Here is a 16,084-nt window from a genome sequence, read left to right as displayed (position 1 = left end):
GCACACTCCCACATGGGACTCATCTCCTCGGCTCGTCCTTACCCACTATGGTGCAGGCGTACCTGGATGCCTCAGCTCCACCCTTCGAAACCCCAGCAACACCGAGAGGTCTGCTAGAAAGGAGGCGTCTGGCCCCACTGGCCGCGGCTGTCCAGGAACTGTCAGCTGATACCCGCAGACCCCCAAGCCCAGTCCTTCCTGTCCAGCTGGATGGGAGATGGGTAGTTCAGACCTTGGGCACCAGGGCTGGCCGGGTTCTTGGTCGGGTCAGATCTTTGCAGGACAGCAGGGCCGCAAAGGGACAGTCTGTGTGTCCTGGTGCAGGTGTGGGAGGGCAAGCGGCTGACCGGGTGTGACCAGCAGATGCAGCTTCTTCACCCTCCATGCACTGGGGCTCCTGCCAGATGGACCATCCTCTCGGCTCTTCTGTTGAGACCGAGCACTGTGGGTGGGTTTTTGTTGTGTGAGCTCATGTGTGAGTTGGGGGAGGTTTGTGTTAGGGGACAGAGTGTGTTAGGTGGCAGAGTGAGTCCCTCTCACCATCCTGCAGACCGAGGGGACGTGGTGCCCACCTTCCAGCACGCCAAGGCCCACAGTGCCATATTCAGACAGAGGACAGCCAAGGTCATTAGGAATCTTTCCCAGACCACATACCAGGGTGTCTGCAGCCCCCTGCAGACCCCCCCTCCCACGCCCACAGCCAACATCACTGGCCTGGACTGTCTCCCTTGCTGGCCTGTAAATATAAATAAAGGACTTGTTTTGTAAACTTTTGTAAAGAATATTTTGGTAGAAATACTTAAACCATATTCTTTGGGTTATATTTATACTATATGTGAAATAAATATACTATCAAAAGGTTTTATTTTATACGAGAAGTAAATCAATACCTTTTGTATGCTGACAAAGTTTTGTATAAGATGATGGTTTATTTTTAGTTCTATATTGAACACCAGTAAGTGAGAACTTTGAAACTATCAAGAGGCTTGTGAGATTTATGTGCTGAGACCTTCTGTAAGAAACATTCCGGGTTTCCGTCGTTCTTGCCCTCTCTCCACTCCCGATTTATTTTTTACTCCCATAATCGGTGACCCATCTGATTCTCCTGCTGTGCACACCGCATTGATTGGTCCCTGAACATGTGCTCACCTATGTTCCTCTGCATCAACCATTTGGAAGACATACGTACACGCAGATGCTGCCTTCCTGGCCCTCCGAGGTCTGACATGTCTCCTGCCATCCCCGGACATTTGGTCCCTCGTGAGTGCCAGAGATAAGGCAGTCAGAAATGTCTGGGCCTTCTTCTGTCGTTTTGTGAAGTTTCATAATTAATGTTTATTTATTCAGCTATTCATTAAAATGCAGAATTCTGTGGGGAAATGGTGTTAAGTTTCTGTTTCTTGGCTGCCTCTGGCCAAAGATGATGTCATTTTCTAAAAGCTGAGATAATGATAATTGGTAGACACATTTAAGCCCAAACTTTAGGATTTACGACTTACAGGCGACTGGAGTCCACTCTGCCCTCTGTCCAAACAGCAGACCTCTTTATTGTCAGTTTATCACTCTGACATATTCTCCAGGAGATGAAAGGAATTTTTCTTCTTTTTTTTTTTTTTAAATCAAAAGCTAGAAAGCAGTTTGGGCAAATAAATCACTCTTGGCTCCGTGCTAAGCAGAATAAAAATAAATTGCTTCTCCACGTGAATGTGCTTCTGTTCCTCTCAGTGCTGTACCTGAGGTTCTCAGGGCTCACTGTGTGTCATGTGGAATCATTAAAAATAGCCTCGCAAGCTCAGCAGCGGTTCTCTTGCAGGAAATCCTGCTTCCGGCCTCCGGCCACTGTGTGGCTACATCCCGGGCCACAGTGGGGGAGGGCTGGCTGGTTCCTGGGGAGCTCAGGCTGAGTGCAGGCTCATGTCCCTTGCTGCAGTGAGTGTGCAGCTGCTCCCTCTCGGCCCTATGTGTGCTCTGGAGAAACCCCACCGGGCCTCAGCCCAAGGACACTTCCGGCCTGCTCAGGCCAAGTGAGCACAGCCTCTGGGCATGTGCTGTGGGCTGTTGGGGTGCAGAGGGCTCAGGCCCCCGCAGAGACCTTCCTGCCCACCCCCATCCTGTTGGCATTCATCAGCCTTCTCTTGGGCCCGACTGGGAACTCAACTAGGGAAGAAGCTGGGGGTACCTCAAGACAAAGCCAAAGCAGGATGAAGAGAAGAGCTGGCGCGAGAGGATGCTGACATGAAAGTAGACTGACCGGACAGCTGGTGGGCTGCTGCAGTGGCCTGGTCTGTTCGGGGAAGGTGCTGAGGGGATGCCATTCTCCCCGAGGCACGGGCTGGGGTCCCCCAGCAATCCCCCGCCCAGCAGTAAGGAGAGGCTCTCAGAGCAGAGGACCAGCAGGCCAGAGTTTCCTCTGGTCACCCAGCCCTTGCTCGGCCCTTTCTGCTTCTCCCTTCCAGGGAACTAGCCTGACATGTGGGTGCATCAGGGATGGGACAGTGGGTGAGCCCCGAGCCCCTCCCCAGGAGCACTGTGTAAGGAGATTGGCTCCTGGGAGACGGGGCCCCTCGCAGCCTGAGGCGGCCTGCACTCAGGAATTACTCCTGGCAGTGCTTGGGGAACAAGGCGAACGCCCTAGCCTAGGGCCTCTGTGCTATTGCTCCTGCCCCCCTGGCCGAGCTTTTGGATCACAGACCTCACATTCTCGTGCCTTCCTGGAGTTGTGTGTGCTGACATCTGGGCTCTGCAAGTCCCCTCAGGAAGAAGCCATGATGAGCACCTGGAGGTTACACACCCCTTCCTCCCCACCTGCACCCTGCCACCCTGCCCACACCTGGGCACTGACTCGGGGAGACTCAAGCGAAGCTCAGGGTCTCGGCAACAGAGTCGTGAGCTCAGGAGGCAGGATCCGGCGCCTACACGGGTCACAGAAGACCCAGGCAGGTCCTATGTCAACAAGCCTAGAATGTTCTGAAAAGACGGCGGCGAAACGGCGAAGAACAGCCAGAGAGTGGCTGTCTCAGGAGGTGGTTTCACAGCTGCCAGTGATGTGTGGAGCAGACAGGAGTTTCTTCTTAGGGTGGATGTGGGGGAGGAGGCCTGGCCTCAGGACAGATTTCCCCCAGCTGAGCTGACAGAGAGCTTTAGAGATTCATGATGTTGGCTCTGGTCTGGCTACCTGCACGGTAGTGTTTGTTTCAGTGGATTATGTGTATTTCACCCAACAGTGGGTAAACTTGATAGACCACGTAGAGCAAGTAAGGCCACATTTAGTCAGTCAGTCAGACTCAGGGATTACTCCTGGCTCTGTGCTCAGGCTTAACTATGGACAGGCTCAATCCATGGTGCCAGGAATTGAACCTGGGTTGGCTGCAAGGCAAGCACCTTACTTGCTGTACAAAGCAGCTATGTGCAGGGGGTAGGGGGTGTCACCCCTGGCAGTGCTCAGGGATCATCCTCAGTGCTCGGAGGACCATATGTGGTGCAGGGGACTGAATCTGGGTCGGCCATGTGCAAGGCAAGTGCACAACCCACTGTATTGTCTGTCCAGCCCAATAAAGCAGTATGTGTGTATAAACATATATAAATATATGTGTATACATACATATAAGTATATAAATATAACCCAAGTCTCATGTGTGCAAAGCATAAAAAATCTTTTTGTTTGATTTTGGGGGAGTCAGACTCAGGGATTACTCCTGGCTCTGTACTCAGGGTTAACTACTGATGGCTTCAGGGGGCCATACGTTCAATCCCTGGTGCCAGGAATTGAACCTGGGTTGACTGCATGCAAGACAAGCACCTTACTTGCTGTACTATTGCTCCAGCCCCAACAAATAATTTTTAATCAAAGTATGCATTTAAAGGCAGAAAGGGGAGTAAGAAAGGGAGTGTGATCAACTGCACAGTTGGAAGCTTTGCCCTCAGAGTTCCTTGATTCCATCTAAACAGATCCAGGCCTGCAGCCAGAGTGATAGTACAATGGGTAGGGTGTTTGCCTTTCATAAGGCCAACCTGGGTTTGATTCCCAGCGTCCCATATGGTCCCCCAAGCACCGCTAGAAGTAATTCCTGAGTGCAGAGCCAGGAGTAACCCCTAAGCATCACCAGATGTGATCCAAAAAGCAAATAATAATAATAATAATAATTTAAAAAAATAAACAGATCCACGCCTTGCCATAATCCGTGCAGGGGAGATCCTTGGGGTATCTCTGCCAGGGCAGGATTGCCTGAATGGGTCTGAAGTGACATCCTTGCTGTAAAGCTTCAGGGGGATGTTTCTTACATAACCCAGCACTCTGGAAAGCTCTTGTGTCTCCTGAAAAGCCTGCCTTCTGAGAGTGACAGAGCACCTGGGCATTGCACAGTTTTTGATGATGGCTGCTCAGGGCCAAATCTCAAATTCTTTAACCTTTGGCATATTTGTTAAATCTTTGTTCTCAATCCTTGAATGTTTTTAGTGTATTTCAACCTTGAATGACTCTTGTTAGAAACCATCTTGAGACCCATAAGGAAAAGGTAGAGCATTGGATAAATATTTATAAAAAGAAAAATGTAGCCAAAGAGGGTTGTAGATTTCTTTATTTTAGAGCAAAGATAGATTCAATCCAAGTTCCTACTTTCTTTTTACCTATTTTTTTAAATTTATTTATTGAATCACCGTGAGAAAGGTTACAAAGCTTACAGGTTTAAGTCTCAGTCATACAATAATCAAACACCCCTCCCCTCACCAGCAATTATTTTTCACCACCAAGAACCCAAAAATACCCCCCCTCCCACCCCTCCTGATGCTTGTGAGGCAGATGATTTCTACCTAACTCTCTCTCTACTTTTAATACATTCATTATTTCAACAAAAGATGCACCATTATTGTTTGGAATTTCCCCCCAACAATCAGAACTGCTGAAAAGGCTTGTGAAATAATTTGTTTTCTATTGCTGGTTATGAAAACCATATGATGTTGCATGGCCGCAATAGTGGTTGCGCGATTTTGGATTTCTGACATTTTATTAATTAAATCTGGGGGGATTTCTGCCAAGAGCCAGATAATTACGAGATTGGTTTCTGTGTGTCTGGTGCCATGGTCATGCTGGAGAGCCGCTCGTGGAGAACAACTCATGGCCTTGGTTCGGCATGAAGGATGAGTCAGTTCTGCCCTCCTTCCCATGAGGCTGCAGTTGCCTCATCACCACTGGCTCATACCTGGCTTTCCAATAAGCTCTGAGGCAGTGGCCACCTTGCTGCTGGGGCGGGAGGAGTCTGAAGAGACAGATACGCTTTCCCTGGGGGGGGGGGGGGGCGCATGGCGCCGGAGTTTAATGCATAGTCCATTCACATTTCTGCCACAAGCTACTGGGCTCTGGATTAGTTCCATGTGCCCCTGGTGCCATGGTCGTGCCAGAGAGCTGCTTGGGGGGGGAGGGCGGCGTTTTTTTTTTTTTTAAAGTTGATTCTTTAAAAGAATCAACTTTAAAAAAACAGTGCAGAGTCTCCTGCCCCCACACCTGGCTGTCCTCGCTGGGGCCCCTTGGAGGGGAGCGGGTTGAGTTTCCCTCCCCGCCCCAACCAGGGCTCCAGCAGCCGAAGACCTCCAGAACCATTCACCACCATGCTGAGACGACTCTCCACATGCATGAAGGTATCGGCAGAGGAACAAAGGCATGCGGGTCCTGGGGCTGAGATCTCCAAGCCTGCTCGGATCGGGGCTGAGCATCCTCCACCCAGATCCTCCATCTTCCAGTAGGCAGGGGTCACACCCACCAACTGGCCCCCTGGCACCGTGTAATCCCATCAACGGCCAAGACCCAGAGACTATTAAACCCAGCTCCCGGAAGCTAGACATCTTATTATCTCATTTTTACTATAGACAAACTGGCAGGCTACTGAATGTAACCTGCTCACACGGCAGAGTCTGGCAAACTCTCCGTGGCATACCCAATATGCCAAATACCAGTAACAATGATGGGTCTCATTCTCCTAACCCTGAAAGAGCCTTGAATATGGCACTTTTTAAAAAATCTCAGGGCTAGGATGAAAGAGACGTTACTGGGGCCTGCTCGAGGCAATCGACGAACAACAGAATGGTCATGATCGTGATCGTGAAAGTTGATTCTATCTGTTTAGACCTGTTTGAGAATTCCTAAAGAACCTGGTCTCAGTAAGAGATGAATTTATCGAACCTAGAATTGTGGTCCCAGCCTTTTTCTTCTCTCACCAGAGCGTCCTCACAGTCCATGTGGCCTGTTGTTTTGCCCTCTGTTCCTCTCTGTGCTGCCTCACACATGTGTATGAATTCCCTGTGCTGGAAGTGGTGAGCCTGAGGTGGGTAGGGGCCCTGCACCAAGGGAACTCTTCTTCGTCTTTACCCCGATTACATCGCTTCTCAGTTTCTTTTTTATTAGTATTCAACTTGCATGGATTCCTTCAGCCTGTATGAATGATGTTTCACAAGAAGGCGTTGGGATGATGAAGCCAAGCTTTAGGTTTCAGACACAGAGATGCTGGGGTCTATGTGGAGAACAGAAAGTATGAGGTTTTCAGGTTTGGGGCCACACCCAGCAATGCTCAGGGTTTACTCCTGGCTTTATGCTCAGGATTCACTCCCAGAAGGCTTGGGGAACCATATGGGATGCTGGGGATCGAACCTGGGTTGGCCACGTGAAAGGCAAATGCTCTACCCATTGTACTATAATAGCTCAGGCCTCAACTGTGAGATTTTCACCTGTTGTGTTTCACAGATGACACATATAAGGGTATGGTAAGTAATGAATAAAGTGGAAGCACTGCAGAGAAATGAATGTCCGTTTGGGGTCTAACCAATAGGGGCAGCCTCCTAAAAGCTGTCGGTGCTATGTTGCTATGGTAAGTACCATTTTTCCTTGTGATCAGATGGTGTTCACAGGAACACTGCCCAACCAGATCAAGAATTTTCTTGGAGACACCTGTGAGAATTCATTCCTCAATTTGTTTACTCAGTGCTCACTTTATCCCCACGCACTGTGCTGGGTGTCTGGGATGTGGCGAGACCAGCAAGCATTCCTAGCTTGAGGTGTCAAAATCAAATGGAAAAAAAGTAAATCAAGGAATATGACAAGTGGAAGGTGAGAAATGGTTTAGGCAAAAATGAGGAGCAGGTGAAAGGTGAACATTTGTGCAGCGATTCAAGGAGAGATCATGAGTGTTGCCTACTGACCAAGTAAAAGAATGCTTGATTTTTCATTCCCCCTTTGTCCTGCTCAAAGCTGGGCAACTTCCCAGTACGTGAGGTTTCAGTTCGGGGAAAATGCACCCTCGTAAATGATTTGTAAATGATATATGAGGAAACAAGATGAGAACGCTATTCAGGTCTCCCAAAGAAACATAGAAAGAGCTATGCTTGGAATATCACGTTTCACTCAAATGAGAGAAAGAATCCGGAGTTCTGACATCCGTCGACGATCAAGAATCAGGGACGCTGTCTCATTTGCCAAGGTGTCGAAAATCAGATGGTCTGGTCACGTAATGAGATTTAAAGACGACCGCTGGACTAGAGCTGTTACCGACTGGATTCCACAGGATGTCAAAAGACCGCGTGGCCGCCCACCTTCCAGATGGTCAGACTTCTTCGTCAAGATCATGAACGATCGGTTTGAGGCCCTTCATGTTCCCGGAGCGAACAGATGCCATTGGGCTACACTAGCACGCGACAGGGACAAATGGAGACGTTACTGGCGCCCGCTCGAGCAAATCGACGACTAACGGGAAGTTAAGTGATTAAGTGATTAAGTGAAGTATGAGGAACAACACAGTCTCTATGGATATGTCAAAACTGTGACAAAGCAGGCCGCTCCGACCGGTAGCATTAGGTCGAAAGGGTCACCAGGTGGCTGACCAATGGTGCATGGCTCTGCCCACTGTGACTGACCAACAGTGCATGGCTCTGCTCATTGTCCCATCCACTTTCCCACGTCCCATCCACTTTCCTTTCTTTTGGGTGGGCTGTGGAAACATACTTAAGTCTGTACCTATGCTCTGAATAAACGCACGTATTCATGTCATCTCCTGAATGACGGAACCCTGTGTGTCTCGAGTGCTGCTTTCTCCCTGACGGCCCTCCCCTGGCTCGGCCCCGCAGCGCCGGACGCGGCAATGAGCAAAGACAGGACAGCATTGATGTTAGGTTTAAAAAGTTGTTAGCAAAGATATGACTATGACAAGAAGGAGAGAACTTCAGGTCATTTCCATTCAATTTTACTTGCAGTTCTGACTGTTTCTAAGTGAGTACAAATGGGTGTTGGTGAGTGCTCAAAACACACGCTCCTCATGAGGTCAAGGAATGGTGGCTGCACACCTGCTGTGAGTAGTGGGGGTTGGGGCAGGAATTGTGGGGACAGCCTTGAGTGTAAAACAAGGTTCATACACATCAGCATGGCATCACACACCCCACGTCAGGCCCTGAGAGCAGGTCCTTGAGCCTGGCAGGGCACATAGGCCTCCCAGCAGGCTCAATAATCCATCAGATGTAAATGAATCCTTCTTTCCCAAGATGCTGGAAACCTGCTATCTGCTCCCCTGCACCCAGAGCAATCCATCAAGCTGCCGAAAAAGCCACACATGTGAAAACAAGTTCAATGACCCAAAGGAGCAAAGCAGCAGTCAGTCCTCAATGGTGTGGCTGACCAATTGGAGACAGTGTGACCTACTCAATGTCAGAGCGACAGCTGCTAGGTTAAATCACAATCAGAGATCATATTCTTGAACATATGAGATGAGTAGATTTGTTGTTATTGTTTCCTGTATTTCGGAACATTCAGTCTGCTGACGTTGTTTGACAGGTCCTTGAGAAAAGATTTTGTGTTGGAGGTCTTCGCGGACCTCCTAGAGTCCAACAATGCCCAGGTCTGGCTCTACCTCTTGTGGATCTGACAGAGAGATACCGCTCATAGAGCGTGTCCAGTATCACACTGCTAGGTTCAGTTCCTCTTCCTAGGAATTTGGTGACTTTGGCGTTAGAGAAACAATGCAGTACTTGCTCTGTGCCTGGCACCAGCCTGAGGCCCATCAGCCTTCTCTTAGAGGTGTGTGCACATGGACACGTGTCTATTGCATGTACGTAGCACATTCTGGGTCAGACCCACGGTCACTGGCCTCTCTCAGCTACTGTGAAGCGCCATGAGCACAGGTGGTAGGGACCTGTGAGGTCGCACTTCAACTTCTTTCACAGGTATCTCTCAGGTGGAATTCCTAGATCATATGGTTGTTCTATTTCTCATTGTTGAAAGGTAACCTCACACAATTTCCCACCACCTAATTTCCTCCTCCACCCCCCCCTCCAGTAGCATCCAGGGTTTCCCTGTGGATCCTCCATCTTCTGCCCAGGAGTTGTTGATGCAGCCATGCTAATGGATATGAGAAGTTCTTAGTCTTTTCATTTGCAACTTTATGTCCATCGGCGACTTTGATCTTTTTACTGCTCTGGAGCCATCAGTCCAGCATCTTTGGAGAAATGTCTGGTCAAGTCCTTTGCCCATAGGGCCAGTTGACTCTCCCATGATGTGTGTTCTTCGTGCATGCTGGCTACCCTTATAATTTATTAAATATAATTTATTAAACATAAATTAAATAGCACTGCACTGTAGCACTGCCCTCCCGTTGTTAATCTGTTTGCTCTAGCGGGCCCAGTAACGTCTCCAAATATAATTTACTAATATGAATTAAATAAATTAAAAGATAAATGACTTGCATGGGATCTCTCCTACTAGTGTTGACACTCCCATGCCTCCTGTGAAGCCTAAGTCTCTCAGCTCCCCCAGGCAGTCCCATTATCACATTCAGGAAATCACTCAATTCCTGGCTCTAGAAGATTTTCCTAAAATCATAAATTCTCAGAGCAGATTCAATGTGGCTTGAGTTCATATTTTATCCTATCAAAGCATTCTTAAAAAAATCAATTGTCCAGGCTGGAGTGATAGTGGAACGGGGAGGGCGCTTGCTTTGCACAGACAGACCCGGGTTCAATCCCCGGTGTCTCATAGAGTCCCCGCGCACCGCCAGGAGAGATTCCTGAGAGCAGACCCAGGAGAAACGCCTGGGCACCGCGGGTGTGACACAGAATGCCAAAAACAAATAAAAGTAATTGCCTCAATTTTTTTTTTTCACAAAATAGCCTTTCCATACTTTTTAGGCCCCGTGCCCGAAGTGCCCGGACTCCTCAGCCAGCAGCAAAGTCCCTGCGCCGAGTCCTCTGTCCTTCCTGTCAGAGGGTGACCGAGGCTCCCCCGCCCAGTCCCGACCGGCGCTTCCCTTCCTGCCCCCGCGGACCTTCCCTGTCCTTCTCCCCTCCCCCGCCTCCCGGTTCTGGTCACTTGTCCCCCCTCCTCCCCCAATCCCTCACCCCTCCCACACACCCGGGCACTCAGTGAGCGACGGAAGCCGCCCAGGAACCGCCTCGGCCGCCGCACGCCTCCCTCCCCGCCACAGCCCCGGGCGCGGGCGCGAGGGCACGGGTGCGCGCGGGGCCAGCGTGTTCTCGCCGCGCGGGGGCGTGTCTCGGGCCGGCGTCGGGGGCGCGCGCGAGGGGCGTGTCCTCTCGAGCGGGAGGGCGTGTCCTCGGGCACGGAGTGCGTGTCCTCAGGCGCGGGGGCGTGTTCTCGCCTCTGGGGGTGTGTTCCTGGCGCGGGGGCGTGTCCTCTCGAGCTCGGGGGCGTGTCCTCGCCGCTCGGGGGCGGGTCCTCGCCGCTCGGGGGCGGGTCCTGGGGGTGGGGGGCGTGTCCTCGGGCCAGCGCCGGGCGCGCGCGGGGCATGCCGGGAGGACATGGCCGCTTCCGGCGCGCGGGCCGGGCCGCCCCGGGCCTGAGGCCGCCGCCCGCGCCTGCCCGCCGGGCCCTCTGACGCGGCCATGGACAAGAGCTCGAGCTGCGAGAGCCTCGGCCCCCCGCTGGCCGCCGCGCGGCCGCCCAGCGCCGATTCCCTGTCCAGGTCTGCGCCGGGACGGGGGGCGCCACGTCGCTGCGACCGGACCGGGCGGGGGCGCGGCGAGCCCCTAGGGCCTCGCCCCTGCGACCCCCGTCTGCCCCCGCGACCCCCGGCTGACCCCTGGCCCCGCTATTCCCGGCCGTCCCCGCTACCCGCGAGGCCCCTTGCTCCCGCTACCTCCGGCCGCCCCCGCGACCCCCGGGTGCCCCAGCTGTACCCCGGCTGCCACTCGACCCCGCGACCCACGGCTGCCCCCTCGGCCCCGCGGCCCCGGGGCTGGCCGTGGCGACTGTCCCCTGGTGCTCTCGTCTTTTGGGCCGTAGGTGGCCGGATTCGGGTCGGGTTCGGGTGTGTTCGGGTGGGGTTCTGGGCGTGCCCCGCAGCCCGGTTCTGGTAGCCTCGCGGGACCCTCGGGGTCGCCGGCGGTGTGGGCAGGGCGGTGACCGCGTCCTGCCGGTTGGAGCCGTGGGGGGCGAGCTGGCCGCAGGCCCGGGGCCCGTGGGCGCGACCTCCCGGCGGGTGTCACAAATGGAAGTGGAGGTGTCTGAGGGACCTCCCGAGCGATCTGACAGTCTTCTGGAGATTACGGACAAGCAGCGTCTGTTGCGGCCCCGTGCGCCCCACCGACACCCTAAGGCCCTGCGGTTCGGCTTCTTCCCAGGCCGCTGGACCCAGGGATGGGGGTTCCGGGAGGTTTCCGGGGAGGGTTCTGGGGAGGATTCGGGGTAGGGGGAGGGCGTTCCGGGGAGGGTGTCCCTGCAGCCGCCCGGGGCAGGCCCGAGCCTGCTTCCCTCCCCGAAGGTAGAGGGCACGTTCCCCCAACGGTCACTCCGTCGAGTCCGCTCTCCCGGTGGCCCCTTTCTCGGGCGCTCACGCCCAGTGGTTGTTGCGCCCTCACTTAATTCTACCTGATTAGGGCCTGGAGAGTTGGAGCTGGAGCTTCCCTGGGAACTCCCGGTGCTCACAGGCGCTTGAATGGAGTTTGTTCTGGTTTCCTGTGGCCTGTCCGTTCGGCCGTAGCATCCTATTAGGAGAGGGCCTTGGGGTGCCTCTCTGGTGTCCCCGCGCAGCGGTGAGGAATACCATGCGGTGCGGGATAGTTGGCCCCTAAGGTGTTAGAATGGCAAGTTTCTGCTGAGCATAACTCCCGGGAGTAGGGTCGCTGGATAGGTTCAGTTTCTTCCGGCCCTTTTGTAAGCTTTCTTTGTAAGTACTTCTGTAGCTACTTTGTAACTACTCCTGTTGTTTTGGTTTGGTTGGAGGGCCAGATCCCCTTGCGTTGGGGGCTTTCCCTTGGTTCTGCGTGCAGGGATCACATCGACTGTTGTGTTGGGGTGATCGTTTGGGGTGCCAGGGGTTGAACCCAGGTGGGCACGTGCAGGGCAAACCTGCTGCTGTACTATTGCTCTGGCCCCTGTCACTGCTCTTCAGCAAGACTTCAGATTTAGAACTGCAGGTGGCAGTTTGTAAGTGTAAGGCTTCTTGTGGCTCCGGGTAGGTGGTCTGATTCCCGCCGTTTCCCACCGTTGCTGCGGCTGGGCAGGCTGCATGACTTTCTGCTTCTGTGGCTGCACTCTGCCAGTCTTGCTCTGACATTGAGTCAGCTTAGACTAGGGGCTGCTCTTTGTTCTGGCCTCCGAGGTCAGCACAGGCTCAGGCTGCTGGGCCGCTGGCCAGAAACAGACACCAGGCCTTGGTCAGCACCATTCCACACAGCAGGTGCTTTTCTGTGGTGGTGCCTCTGTTGGGAGCCCTTGTGTCCCGCCATCACTCCTGAGAAAATTCACTTCAGAGCCCTGGATTCTGGCCTTGCAGGCCTGTCCAGCCTGAGTGCTCTGGGCTCTGCCTGGGGCTCTGGGCAGCTTGGCATAGGCACGCTGGGTGGGACGAGGAGACACAGAGGTTTTGCACTGGGGAGAATTTCCTCCAACTTAAAATGAGTTTTTCTTTATCCGTTGAGGAGGAAAGCTCCATTTTCGTTCAGGACGGGCTCCACATTTTTGGCCATCAGATAACGCGTGAAGCAAGGCTTCCCTCCCCTGTGCTGTGCGAGTGATCTGAAACCCTTCACGCGTGCCTGGGAGTGTCGGCCCGCCCTAAGTACCTTTGTGTTTGTTTGCAGTTAATGTGGTAAGAGCCACTGACATTTGAAGATCATCAGAAGTGAAGATAAAAGATAAAACATCTCAAAAATTTTAATGTAAGTGAGTGGGGGAATAGTCCATGGACACAGTGAGTGGCTTTCTGAGCCCACGTGCGTGGCTGCCGTCCATCCTGTGCCTTGGCCCGGCTCCTCTCTCCCTTTGTCCTCTACCTTCTCGGTGCTCCATTCCCGGGTGTGCGGGCGCAGACTCTGGGCTTGCTTCATCCGAGTCTCCCTCACGTGTGTGCTGGTGTTTGTGGATCCGGCCACCTCGTGTGATCACACACGCGCTCTGTCAGTTGTTGTGTGGACAGGAATGACGAATGAATGGGTAGACGAAAGGCCATCCATTGCCACTGCTCTGTAGGGTCCCAGAGCTGCTGCTGAGAGGGGGGTAGCTCTGACCAGCCACGGAGATCTTAAATCCCTCTCCTCACTGTGTGGTGCCTGTGTTTCTGCTTGTTTCTCCTCACCCCTGCACAGTGTGGCCTGTGTGTGCTCTGTGCATTGGAACACCACCTTCTGTAGTGACATATTCGAGTATGTGAGCTCAGAGCAAACTGCCATGATCACACAGTGACCTCTGGGCACTCCCTTGCACCAGGGTCCTGCCGTCTGCTCACACACTTAGCAGGGGTGCTCTCTGGGCATTGCCTCGTCCTGCTTGCTGGAAGCCATACCTTTTGGTTGTGGCGCCTGGACACAGTTCACTGCCAGATAGCCAGAAGAAGCCTGTGGTGCCAGGGCTTGAAGAGAGCAGAGCTGTGCTTACAGGGGTTCCAGAGATGGAACTCAGGGCCACAGCTGGCCAGCAGGCACTCTTAGCCTCCAATCTCTGGCCCTCTCATTATACTTATGGATTCTGGATGAGCCATCTGATCTTTCTGGCCAGAATCCCTGATCCAGAGCAGGGATGAAATGGTGCCTGACGTCCTCACTGCACGATGGTTGGGACCTGAATATAACAGTTGATGGGACCCTTGAGAGACAGCAGATAACCCTTGCTGTGCATGCATGCAGCAGGCGTTATCCTGGTTTATATATTGGCTCCTATTCTCGGGAAATGAGTTTTTTTAATAATATTTATTATATTATACTTTGTGTATGGGCCTCCCTAGCAACTGAGTCCCGCTGGGTACTGAGTCCTGGGAACTCAGTCCTCCAGGATGCTGTGCTGAGGGCCACCAAGGCTACACAGCCAGCAGTACCCAGGGGCCCACGGAACTCTGTGCTTTGTGTTTTTATTTTTATTTATTTTTTGCTTTTTAGGTCACACCCGGCAATGCACAGAGGTTACTCCTGGCTCTGCACTCAGGAATTACCCCTGGCGGTGCTCAGGGGACTATATGGGATGCTGGGAATTGAACCCGGGTCAGCCGCATGCAAGGCAAACGCCTTACCCGCTGTGCTATTGCTCCAGCCCCGGGAAACGAGTTTTTGAGGCATGAGAATTGCCATTTTTAAGCCAGGAAGTAAAAGATAATTATAGGATGGTTTTGCTCATGCAATATAAATAGCTGGAGGAATTGAAGCAGAAAAACAGCAAAACTCTAACTTGTTGACTCCTTGGAAGCGATGGTGGTTCACCAGAGGGCGGGTGTGTGCGGGGGAGGAGAGGGTAAAGGCATTCCTTGGTTACCTCAACAAGTGGGCTAGGCTGTCCCTCTGAAATTCTGCAGCAGTTAAAATAACGGGAGAGAATTAGAAAGAGCCAAGGCTAAATTAAAGAAAGTCTCCCCAACTTTGTAGCTGAGGAACGCGCAGCTCTGCAGTATTAGGGTCAGCCAAGGCCACACAGCAGTAGAAGCAGAATTCAGGGCCCCAGACTGCAGCCCATACCACTCATACCATACCACTCATACCATGGAGTCGTGTCTGAGAGAGTGTGATGTGCAAAAGGGGCACTGGTCGTAGGTGTCTGTCAACTTAAAAAGTTCACGTGAAAAAGAGACATTTTCTGCCTCCTCATAAGAACAGAAGAAAAAGACACAAAAGGAGTCTTAGTTTTCTGGCATGGGGTTTACCAACCCCCTCATCAGTTACCTGCAGAACAGTTACAGCCTCTGAAGGTGTGGCCTGGTGCCCTACCTCAGATCTGAATTTTCCCCTTTGCAGGGTAGAAAAATTGCATGCCCTTTCCTGCCATGGACAAGTGGACGTCTTGTCCACTGAGTTCTGGAGATTCAGATGCCCCCGTAGCCTCACTTCTCTGGCTTCAAGGTTGTACAGAGGCTGTGTCTCATCATGCCCAAAGGCTGCAGATCCATGAAACCATTTTGCTCTTTCTTGGAAAAACCTAAGTATGTGTCTAGAGTCCCTCAATTGGCTCTGTGGTCATTTGTTGGTGATTTGTGGAAGTGGCACACCTGGCATTGCCCAGCTCCCTCTGGTGTTAGGATACAAACCACTACCGTGGACTAGCAGGTACCTTACCCTTGCCCTCTCTCTCTGCCCTGGGTACCTGCCCTGCAATGTCCCCTGTTCCCTCCCTCTGCCCTGCAGTGTCCCCTGCACCCTCCCTCTGCCCTCCAGTGTCCCCTTCACTCTCCCTCTGCCCTGCAGTGCTCCCTACTCACTCCCTCTGCCCTAGTGCCCCCTGCTTCCTCCCTCTGCCCAGGGTGGTGTCCTGTTAATAGAGAGTGCAGAGTGCGGGGCGCCTGTCAGGCTGGTCTTTGCGTTATGTGGGGTGCCATAGTGAGTGACACCCCTGCTGTCCCCACATCTGTACTTCTGCAGGGTCAGCAGTAGCCGCTGTTCAGTTCAGCTGCACTGAGGTGAGGTCACTTCCCCCCAGGCACCCAGGAGGGAGTCCCTAGAGGCTCACCATTAGTCCAAATTGGAAGAGGAAGTTTTGTTCTGAGAAACTTGTTGGGTACTGCGAGGGGGTGGGGCTCAGGGTTGTGCTTCCTTTCCCACCTGCCCACAGGACCCTCGCGTGCTGTAGAATTATTCACCCGCAGGTTCCCTGTTAACCTTTTCTCCGCAGCCTGGG

At 52.8% G+C, this 16,084-nt stretch overlaps 1 protein-coding gene across 2 annotated transcripts in view; it reads left to right on the top strand.

Annotated features, from left to right (window-relative positions):
• Nucleotides 1–10,758: 10,758 nt before the first annotated feature.
• MTMR2 (myotubularin related protein 2) overlaps nt 10,759–16,084 on the top strand; it is a 28,980-nt gene continuing 23,654 nt past the window's right edge. Inside the window, exons 1-2 of one of the 2 annotated variants that reach the window (XM_056114851.1) lie at nt 10,816–10,952; nt 13,072–13,149. Coding sequence is in view for 1 of the 2 variants with exons in the window: in XM_056114850.1 (XP_055970825.1) it covers nt 10,873–10,952 (80 nt within the window). In the remaining variant the exon portion in view is untranslated. Of the gene's footprint in view, nt 10,953–13,071; nt 13,150–16,084 lie in introns of both variants that reach the window. The other variant, XM_056114850.1, reaches the window with a different exon arrangement.

Source organism: Sorex fumeus, unplaced genomic scaffold, assembly GCF_029834395.1.
Source record: "Sorex fumeus unplaced genomic scaffold, SorFum_2.1 ptg000028l, whole genome shotgun sequence".
Lineage (NCBI taxonomy): Eukaryota > Metazoa > Chordata > Mammalia > Eulipotyphla > Soricidae > Sorex > Sorex fumeus.
This window is presented reverse-complemented; position numbering and strand designations above follow the sequence as displayed.